The following is an 11,205-nucleotide window of genomic DNA, read 5'->3' as shown; positions in this document are numbered from 1 at the left end:
TGTAGGATACCTTTAGCAGCGCCTACTGTCTGAAGAATCTCTGGAACAGTTCTGAAGCGAATGCCATGAAGTGGTTCCTTCATCTTAGGAATCAAGTCGAAGTCACAAGGGCTTAAGTCCGGGGAGTATGGTGGATGGTACAGCACTTCCCAGCCCCATCGATCGAACAAATCAGCCATAGCTTGCCATTTCTGCATTTCTGTCAAATAATTCGGAACCCATCGTGATGCAATTTTTCTCATGCCCAGGCGTTCCTTCAGAATGTGAAGCAAAGTCATATGTGCTAATCCTGTCTCTTGGGCCAGCTCATGAATCGTATGGCGTTGATCACTCTCCAGTAACACGGAAAGGTTGTTAGCCTTATGTGCCGGCCACACTTCACTCCCCAGCAAAATTATTTAATTAATTCCTGGTACTCATTTCTGTTAAGCGACTGAGCAGCTGGAAGGATTAGGTCAATTGAAAAAATCCAATGACCTCATCGGGACTTGAACCCGTGATGTATTCATAATTTTATACCATTTTGTGAACTTCAATATCTGCATTCCATTGTTCTATGTAATGCATTTTATTTTATGACATGGCAGTGCTGAGTAAGTAAGATCTTAGGGCGTGTTACATCTGTATTATTATTTCAACAGAGATGTTGAACATAACAAATAATGGAAAAACCATCTGTTTCTCCATATAATTGCTAGACTGACTCACGCATTTGTCCCAGTGAGAAACAACCAGTCTTATTCCAGAGCAGAAGATGCTAGGGTTTAGTGTATCGTTTGGAATGCTTTTTCTAGGCGCCACACTGTTGCCCTGTGGTCCAAGAACTGAAGAAGAAGAATGCCATGTGTGTCCCCAGATTCTGTCAGTAACCTCTCCGTAGGCTGGAAATATTTGTTCCATCCACCACTCAGTTCAGATATTGCCCCTATCAACTTCCACTTCTGTGGACCACTGAGAAAGTACTTAAAAGGGAAAGACTTCTACCATGATGGTGCGATGAAAGCTGAGGTATGTCAGTGTGTGCAAATACTGAGCCATTATTTCCCCTCCAGAGGCATTAAACATGTGGTGTATCACAGGGCAATTGTCTCAGTTGGCCTGGTGATTACATGCAGAAGCAAAGCATCTATTAATCCTTCTGTTTTGGAACATACTGAAGTAATAAATACAGCTAAGCTCATGGTCTTCTGGGTTGTGACACTCTGTAGTTCTGTGGACAGACACTGATGTTTCAGAGCAACCTCCTGCCTCCATCTTCAGGACTGAAGTAGGTAGGTTTAGGAACGGGCTTGTCATATTTCATATGGGTAAGTTACAATGAAGGTGCTCATGGGATCCAAGGGGAGAGGGTAAAGAAAGGAACCTGGTCCAAACCTATGAGAAAATAATGGATAAGAGACTGACCTTACCATGGGCTCGCTGGTTTACTGTCACTTGGAAATTGGAACAGTGAGAAAGTACAGATTTTTCCTGGGCTGCAATATTGTTTTCAGGAGGTAAAAAGAATGGTGTGGAAAATGGACAAAAAAGGCCCTCTTTCAGGGCTATCATAAGTCTTTCTCACAGGAAAGAAATTTAAACTGAGAATGGGAAAATTATCTTCTATTTACAGGGCTCTGGTGAATGGGAGATGAGGGAACAGCCCTGTTCTTTCTTTTGAGGGCTGTGTACAAAGTGTCATTTTGGAGGAAATAACTGGTTTATCCTCAATGAGGAACAAAACTACATGGTGTTACAAACCAGAAGGCCACAACCATAGAAACCTCAGAATTTACACAATAAATACATGTGTAATACACCCTCAGATCTTTATTGAACAGCCTAAGTATTGTCTATTTTTGGAGCACTTATATTCATGTTTTGTTATGCCAACTTCTTTACTTACTTAGTTGTTTATGTACTGTATATATATTATTGTTTAATATCTCTTTTGCTCATGTTGCATTGTGCAACGTACATCTCCTTCCACATTTCATATTCACCCGTCAATGGATGAATGTTGGATTAATGAAATGCATATGTATGTATCACAAGTTTCCTTCTCCTTACCATTAAAACGTTTCAAATACGTATGTATGACTTCCAACAATCTGCAGAAATATATTAGCCTACTTCTCTGGTGAATATTTTAACATCACCCACACGAATTTGTCATGAAAACAAGAAAGCTGAGGGGTGTAAAGTGAGATAAGACGTTTTTACTTATAATTAAAGGTACAGTATATGGAAACATGAAAGTTTATAATTATTATGACTGTACACTATTATAAATGAACCCAAATACTGACCACAAAACTTCATCAGAAATGCTTTCCTCTTCCCAATTGAACACCGACATTCCAGCAGCAGTAAAAAGAAATTCCTTTCCCCTCTTCGACTACTGATGTCGCATTTTCTTCATAAGTTCCTTCACGGCTACTTCATCCCACAGCTTGCTATAAAGACTAAAAATCTGTTGGCCTCTTTTAATTCTATGTGCCAAGACCCATTCACACTGTTGTGTACACACACTAACAATTTGCACTGATTGTTCTTTCAGGGACAGAGGAAATCTCTGCACACCTTGTTTGAAGTACCACAACAGTGTATCACGGGCGTGCATACACCTTGATGTATGGTAGTCATGCACGGTAAAAGTGCTTGGTGTATTTAACATTAATGCTGAATAAAATTTCAAAACTTGGGCTTGAAATTTATTACCCAAGAAAGAGCATTTAGAAAACATGAAATATTTCGTTCGCAATGTTGTACTATTAGTGCGGCTGCTAAACTGAATTCGTAGCAAATTATTGTAATACATTGTCACTTTAAAATAGTTACTGCAGTGATTTTATTAAAAATTGACTGCAACTATTTTTTACATTATACCACATTGGAATAAAAATAACCGCTTCTTGCAGTTGCTAATACACGATCAGCCTCATACGCATTTTTAAGCGGCAAACATGACGGAACAAATGCTACGAGATATGGTAATTGAATAGATATCGGTATGGGATGCAACACAAACTACAGCTACTGATTAGCATTGTGCTGTCCTGCCATCTATCTCGGAAATTGTGATCTGGAATATATACGCCATGCTCAGTCGGCAAAATGGTTATGGATTGTTCAATCCCCACACGTTCAGAATCACTAAATTGAACAGGAGCGTCCCTTGTCTGCAGGGTAAAGGCGAATATTTGTGAACTGAAGTTTCACGTCTATGCTAAAGATGGTGGGAGTTCGTTCCCTCAAAAGCCAGTAACGAGAAACCGAACACCACGTCGTCACATCCCAGAAGATGGCAGGCTCCATAGTCATGTCATTGAGACCCTCAAATCACATACTAGTTAACGATCTTAACGATCGCGAACGATCGCGAAGCATGAAGCAGGTTTTGAGACGTTTGATCCGTTTGAGGGTGTAAGGGTTTTAGTGCTGTATGAGGGATGTGAGAAATGGCGCAGCCTGTTCGGTTAACCATCGTAAAAATGACATCTAGAGGATTACCTGTCAGATGTCTGGAAATATTGAAGCTAAGGAACGCCTTAACTGCATGTTTTATTACGCCCGTATGTACGATAGGACATACTTGTATCTTGGGAAAAATAACAGCTGATATGGAGAATGAATATCCTGTTCTTTTGCGTGGGTAGTTGTATGTTGAATGGTTGAATATAGATGCGGCGATGCCCTTGTCATTAACTCATGTGAGAAGATTTAAATAAAGATATTTGGCGAGTGAATTTTTACAATCGTTTTGAGGTTATGGTTGTTATTCTTATTTTTACGTATTCATTCATTTTATTTGGCATGCATAATTGCTACAGCAGTAACACTTGAACAAGTCACATCATTAAGTAAATCATTCTTGAAATCCTTTTGCCCAAATGCCTGAAGTATTAGATTTTGTCAGCAATAAAGAACATTCTTGACATGATTAACCTATAATTAAAATATAACACACACTATCAAAACCAGATAAATGATCAAATTAGATACAGTACATAAATCAAAATGCAAGTTAACCTTATGAGTTTATCGAGAGAATTTTAAGAGTATTACAGTAAATCAAGAGTTCCACATATGACCATGTCAATCACTGTTCACATTAAGATATTACAAATAACCATTTGTTACTGTTTCATTTGCTGAATAGAGGTTTTGCTATGCTTACTACTGTTCCACTAAAAGAAACTCATACAATGTATAGAATGGATGATGTAGTAAAATACTTTTACCTTATGTTTAAAGTCTTTAAATCCAACTGATTTTCATAATTCCAAATGCAGTCTATTATACAATTTAATTTTTTTTTATTTACATTTATACAATCCGTTGATCCTTATGGTACAGCTGACCAGTGGATATGGATTTTGTCACAAGCTAATAGATTAAAATACGGAAAATACAAAAACTTACATACTTTTGTCATTAAGACAGTTAAAAGATTTATATTAATGTACAATGCATAAAATGATCAAAATTATAAAACAATAATTGATAGAAAATACTTGATAGAAAATACTTAGGTAATGATATAAAATTAACATATCAGGGGTACAATTACCAATTTTAATTACATACATGGTTAAAATATTCCTCTAAGGAATAAAAAGAATTTGAAAGAAAAAATCTTTTTAGCCTCAGTTTAAATAGTTTCACATCATTACTCATACTCTTGATTCTGGATGGCAGGTGGTTATAAGCCTTAATACCAAAGTAATATGGTCCTTTCTGAAAGATTGTTAGGCGTGATGTGGGAAGGTGCAAATTTGTGGTATGTCTAGTACCCGTATTGATAACACATTCCGTAAAAGCTGATATGTTATAATTTGGCAGTGAATACGCAGAGCCTCTTAGAGTACTGTCCATTCAAAGCTCCTGTCAGATGTGAAACTCCTGTAGTGCTGATATTTTCGCCACAAATTTTCTGTAGAAAAGAATATTGTTAGCAAGACAATTGATGAAATGGTGAACTCTGCTTGTGACTTTTAAAACTTGTTTTTATGGTTATAGTGACTGTAAGGGCTAAAATGTGGTAATGAGAATGTGTTGTAAACAGTTATAAATGTTAATAAATTAATAAACTTGGAAAAAACAATTAGAAGAACATTAGAGACTTACATAGAGGCATAAATTAATTTATAAATAGTATATGAGTGAAGGTATGAGGGGTAGGCCTTCTTGGCCCTTGCACCACCACCTACTGTGGTCTAGTGTGCTTTAAATTAATTTAAGAAGGGGTACCAACTTAGAAGTAACTTTGAAAGGTATAAGAAGGATGATAATGCTTTCATATCCCCACGATATTTAGAATNGCCATCAGGATAATGTTGGGAATGAAACCCAGAGAATCATGTAGAACAGTTTTTAAAAAATTAAAAATTTTGACATTGGCTTCTCAATATATTTTATCTTTAATGATACTAATGGTAAACAATCTGGGGCATTATACTTTTAATCATACAATTCATGGTAAATCAACAAGACAAGTTAGAAACCTTCATGTTCCTCAATCGCATCTAACAAAGAGGCAAAAAGGGGTCTATTGTATGAGTGTAAAAGTTTTTAATAGTTTGCCTGATTTTTTAATTGAGTTGGTACATGATAAAAAACAGTTTATTGAGAAACTAAAGGATGTATTGCTTCAAAACCCTTCTTATACTGTTGAGGAATTCTTGCTTTTCTGTCAAGACCTGTCAAGAGGTGTCTGACAGTGTACACTTCATTTAACTCTATGTCCTTGGCTGTGCTTATATATTCTTGCTGCAATTTGTATTGCTTTTTAACTATTGTATGTGTTTTTGCTGCAATCTGTATTTTCTTTTAACATTTTTTAAGTGTTTTTTTGACAAGTATGGATTATATATGCTAGTGATTTTGTTTGTGAATGTACAAGTTTCCAATGTCTTGTTGGCTTGTTGACATGTTTTATATTCTGTGCCTGTGCACATTTGTGAATAATCTGAAACGCAAATGTATATGTATGTATGTATGTAATAGGTGAAGAATTACTTCTCTCAGCTGTTGGATATATATGGTATTAATGATGTTATAGGTAAAGCTATCTGTATAACAGGCCATGAAGGCTCATAAGGTTGTGGGACATTGAGGTTCCCACATTATCTAGACAGTTGGCGGTGAGGTTGTCAGCTTTACACACCTCCTGCCCTTTTTCCCAGAGGAAAATTTCTTGTACCGATTTCTGTTAGAGGCTGAGTCAATCCCAGGGCCATAATATGGCTGGAAATATTAGGTAAATTGAAGAAAATAAAATGACCTCATTGGGACTCAAACCTGTGACTTCCAGCTTGTAGCATAGTGCCTCAACCAACTATGCTACCACTTGCCCCTTCATAATTTGTACTCCTTGTAAAAATACTGGAATGATCACTGAAGGAGGAGGAGGTAGGTAGAACATGCAGCACATATGGGACAGCAGTGCAGAAAAACCTGAAGGGAAACCCAGACATAGCTGTCTTATTAAACTGTAATTCAAAGAAATAGCATGAGGCTGTGGACTGAATTCATCTGATTCAGGAAAGGGATAAGTGGCAGGCTCTTGTGAACACAGTAATGAACTTTTGGTCCCCATAAATGCTGGAAATTTCTTGAGTGGCTGAGCAATGCTTTGTCTTCTCAGGAAGGACTCAGCTCTTCATGGAGATATTTAATTGGCAACACTGGATAATGCCTCTGGTAGGTGGCATGTTTGGCTGGTATAGCGTAATGGAGTGGGAGAAATTTTGTATATACCTCATCAGTGTTATAATATAAATCTTTTAAATATATACCTTGTCCCCTAAAGCATATTATAAATTGAAAGCATCATAAAAATGTGGGAAAATACCAATATAGAGATTAGATTAGTCTTCTGGGATGTAATGCCATAAACCCATCATGCTGTACCATAACCCAGATCATATTTCCCACTGTGAGAACATCAGATCTCATACAGTCCATGGTCATCAGTATTTATATATATATATATATATATAGTGGCAGCACATAGCAGTAAACTTATTAATCAACAACACAGAACTTGGAAATCTTATTATCATTTTGATAAGTACCTGACATCAGTAACTTTGATGTCCACAGGTGCAACCTGCAAGAGACTCTTCATATCAAGGCAGCAAACTCATTGGACCACCAAGTCTTTATACTGATGTAGAAATATCGAGATCACCTGAAGAATGGAAATTTGTGGAAAGGCTTCTGCCTAAAACATTTATTCCAGAACCCACACTGAAATCAGACTATCCATCAGGTTGGAAACCACCTACTGGTAAGTATTCTGCCTTTTCATATGATATATTTAATATATGCAGGAATAACTGTTTAAAACATATTTTGTTTTAGAATCATCTTGCAGTCATCCCTATTTTGTGGAACGAAACAGGAATCACATGTATCCGCTCTACCTAAAAATACAAGGCCGTGGAGAAAGAAAGACCACAAAATTAAAACGTATTCAAGGTGACATTTGGGTATGTTTAAAAATCTTTCATATGATAAAATGACATAAGAATTGCAAAGACATAATTCTTTGTTAAATACTGATGAAAGTGAATTTATCATATATATATATGCCATTATTTTGAATTGTTTTATTATCAGGCATTACATGATGACCTGAAAAAGTACTTGGAAGACAGAAGCAAGAAGTATGTATATCTGCAGATACAAGAAGTATCAGGACACATCAATATTAAAGGAGATTATGTCAGTATTGTTGAAGAGTGGTTACAGGATAAAGGATTTTAATTACAATGCTGCAAAATTAGTATAAACTTTCACATACATAGAAACCAAACTGGAATACCATGTAAGTTTAGAAACAAGCAGACTGTCAAATGCAACTGCTTAATTTGTAATCAAGTATGCATGTGTGTACTGTTGATGATGTCATGAATTCAAGACAAAAATGTATGGCTTAGGCGAATACAGATTTTTAACAGCTGAATTTTATAGTCCATTTATTTATAAACTGAAAATACAATACCATAAACAACATTATGCTTTATAATGAAACATTCTGTACTGTAACAGATGAACTGGAATTAAACAGTAATTGTATACAACTTGAAACTGCTGAATATATTATGGAAATGCAAATTACAGTTATGATTTAGGATTTCTGTTCAGCATACCCAGTGATATAATTTCTGAATCCTGCTCTGTGATGTATGCTGACATTTGGACAATGTCCAGTGTTGCATGATATCCTTCAGATATGTGACTTCCATCTTCTCTGTGTATTTATAATTGTTCATATGTTGGAACCAAGATATTACGATTGCCTGAATATGGTGCTTGGATGGGAGACAGGAAATCAGTCTTGATGGGGAAACCTGTTAGTAGAATACATGGAACACAGAGAAGAAGGAATTAGCATATTAAAATAATCAAGGGAAACATGTTTAGATGTGAACTTGACCGAGACAGCTGAGGATCATGTGCAGTGACAGACTTTACAGTTGTATAACCATGGAGTATATTTATTATGAAAGTAAATTTTATACGTATATTATTAAGGGACATAAGAATTTTGGGTGTAAAAACTGGAGGAATGTAGCATCGAATAGAGAAGAATGGCGAGCAATCCCGAGGAAGGCCAGGGCTCACAAAGGGCTGTCGTGCCAGTGATGATGATGATGATGATGATGATATTATTAAGGAATGTACAGAAAGAGACTGTACAGTAAACCGCAGTCAAGGTGATCAACATCATGCTCTGCACACCTTCACCCTTGTCTACAGTGTCCATTTGAGAGCTGTTCTGCATACAGCAGTAGAAATAACTGCTTGGAGTCAAACTATCTTCTATCACAATGCAATACTATGAACAGTTATCACAACACATTTATTCTTTAGGATACATGTTTCAGCTCTCGGATCATCTTCAGTGATCCTTATACAGTTATATTATGCACATCACCCTTGATTAAAACTTGCACTACTACATTTGCACAATATTTCAAATCACTTTACACATCATTTGATATAATGTTGTTTTTGCCTAAGTTTTAACACTTTACATCCAGTCTTTGGCATGTCTTCAGTCAAAAGTCACAAAAAAAAATGCTATTAGCTTCACCATGTAACAATTCATGAATCACCCCCACAAATTCCCATGACATTTGTTGTTGGGGAGTTAACTAAAATGTGGCAAACCATTCCAATTTTAGTTAAGATTTGACAACAGCAATGGATACTTTACATGAAACACACAGTTGAACACAGCACTGATTTGGGACCCCGTATTCAGCTTCAGAATACCTCCATCCTCGCCACCAAGATGCGATATATGGATCGCATCGTGAGAGAAGCCACTGAGATTGAAAAATATGAACAAGGGGGGGGGGGGGTTGTCTCAGCAAGTCGTGGAAGCCTCTCATCAGTTCCCTTAACCCCTCCGGGACGACAGATCCACAAGGCCACACAGTCCATGACCAACTCACATAGCAACCCCCCCCCCCAAGCTTAAGGGTTAATACCCTCCCATTAACCTTGCTCCTGTCCCAGACCCTTCCCCTCTCCCTCTCCCTTCCCTCCCTGCTCTCATATAGTTGAGTTTATTTCCAACATTAGCCTGTTCTCACTGTCTCTTCACTTGCAGATNATCTTACAATTTCTACTTGAACAAAAGACAGTGATTATATTTTGTGTCTACCTTCTTTGCCATAAACCACAATTCTATCCAGATCTAAATCCTTGTGCATGTGAGCAGTGCAAGTTAAAAACTGGATAAATGTGTAGAACAAGTCTGAACAGATTGAGACTGATGCATCTGGGCATACATTCAAAAGTTATCTCCATAGATCAGGACCATGGAGGGTCCAAGAAAGTGCATATGACCAACTACTGGGAGAACAGAATTACTTTGGGAAGATGTTACTTGTTAGTTCACTAAAGTTCCATGCTTGGGTAATACAAAAAAAAAAAAAAACTGAAATTTTCAGTATTGAATTATATTAGTACAATAAATACATATCTGGCTAATGGAGGCTGAACAAAAGACAATCATAGAATTCGTGCCAGGAATTAAATAGCTCATTCACATTACATTTCATCTCCATATAGCAGATATTCAACAAGCAATCACCATGTATAATAAAATTGCAATATTTACACTGAAAGTTTTTATAACAATTCACTACATGTTGATTTCCAAAAGAAGTCAATTTTCATAAGGCACTTCAAAAAAAATACATGGCAGCAAACAGTGCTGCAGTGGAAGACCAGTTTACAAAGTGACAACCATACTGAAAGGAACTTATATAAAATGGGATGGCTAACTTTTTAGGACTTTTTGCAACAGATTTATTATGTATCCACACAATATATTTCCTCCCATCATTAATCCTTTCACTGTTGTAAAGGATAAATATCACCTGCATGTTTGCAAATATTCACCAGATTGTCAAAATCTGGATAGTCCAGTATCTTATTTTTGCAAATATAAATATACCATTTCCTGTGTTTCAAAACTTAACTTGTATGATGGTCAGTTTATTACATTTATTTATGTACTGTTGAATTTCTAAAAATAAAACGTTTATGCTACAGCACACTGCATTTGGCAAAATAATTCTGTTCATAATGCATAGCATGCTTTCCTGTGTGGCAGGAATGTTCCGCCCATAACAGTGAAAGAGCTGTCATACATTATGTGCAACTGGATAATTGTGAAAGCAAACAGCAATTATTAGAGCATATGACTGAATGGCATTTTAGTTTCAGATATTTCATCTGTCCATGATGAAGCTTGGAGAACAGCTGACTCTTTGAGATTTGAAAACTTACTGTTGAAATGCTTCAGAAATTCTCAGAACCTTCTCCATGCTTTTATTCTCAGCCACAGTTTTGTAATTGGAAATGGCCTATTGGCTGACCTCAGAACCAGCTCCATGGTACAGGATCTTCCTTGACAGTTAGTCATCTGGTCATGAAATCCTGATGTTCAGAAGAGCTTACTGTTGAACTATGTCCTAAGGTAGTTCAAATCAGCTCACACTTCTACATCCTACTTCTCTGTGATTATCCTCTTTCCATGCCTAAGACTAAGCTTGCCACTTGTTTCTGCTGGTTTATTGCTTGGCTTACTCTTCAACCTTGAAGATGGAGGTAATGTATTCCTCTGAAACATCAGGCTCTCTATGAAATGCATAGTGTTACAACCTACAGGACTGTATTCTTCCTGGTATAATTATCAGA

General features: G+C 36.6%; 1 protein-coding gene across 1 annotated transcript; it reads left to right on the top strand.

The window, feature by feature from the left end:
* Positions 1 to 3,336: 3,336 nt before the first annotated feature.
* Positions 3,337 to 8,108, top strand: LOC111863793 (probable 39S ribosomal protein L49, mitochondrial). The gene is made up of 4 exons (XM_023850492.2): positions 3,337 to 3,554; positions 7,087 to 7,273; positions 7,348 to 7,475; positions 7,606 to 8,108. Exons 1-4 carry the CDS (start codon positions 3,441 to 3,443, stop codon positions 7,750 to 7,752), a joined length of 576 nt encoding a protein of 191 aa, XP_023706260.1. The 5' UTR covers positions 3,337 to 3,440; the 3' UTR covers positions 7,753 to 8,108.
* Positions 8,109 to 11,205: the final 3,097 nt, after the last annotated feature.

This window comes from Cryptotermes secundus, unplaced genomic scaffold (genome assembly GCF_002891405.2).
Source record: "Cryptotermes secundus unplaced genomic scaffold, Csec_1.0 scaffold801, whole genome shotgun sequence".
Classification (NCBI taxonomy): domain Eukaryota; kingdom Metazoa; phylum Arthropoda; class Insecta; order Blattodea; family Kalotermitidae; genus Cryptotermes; species Cryptotermes secundus.
This window is presented reverse-complemented; position numbering and strand designations above follow the sequence as displayed.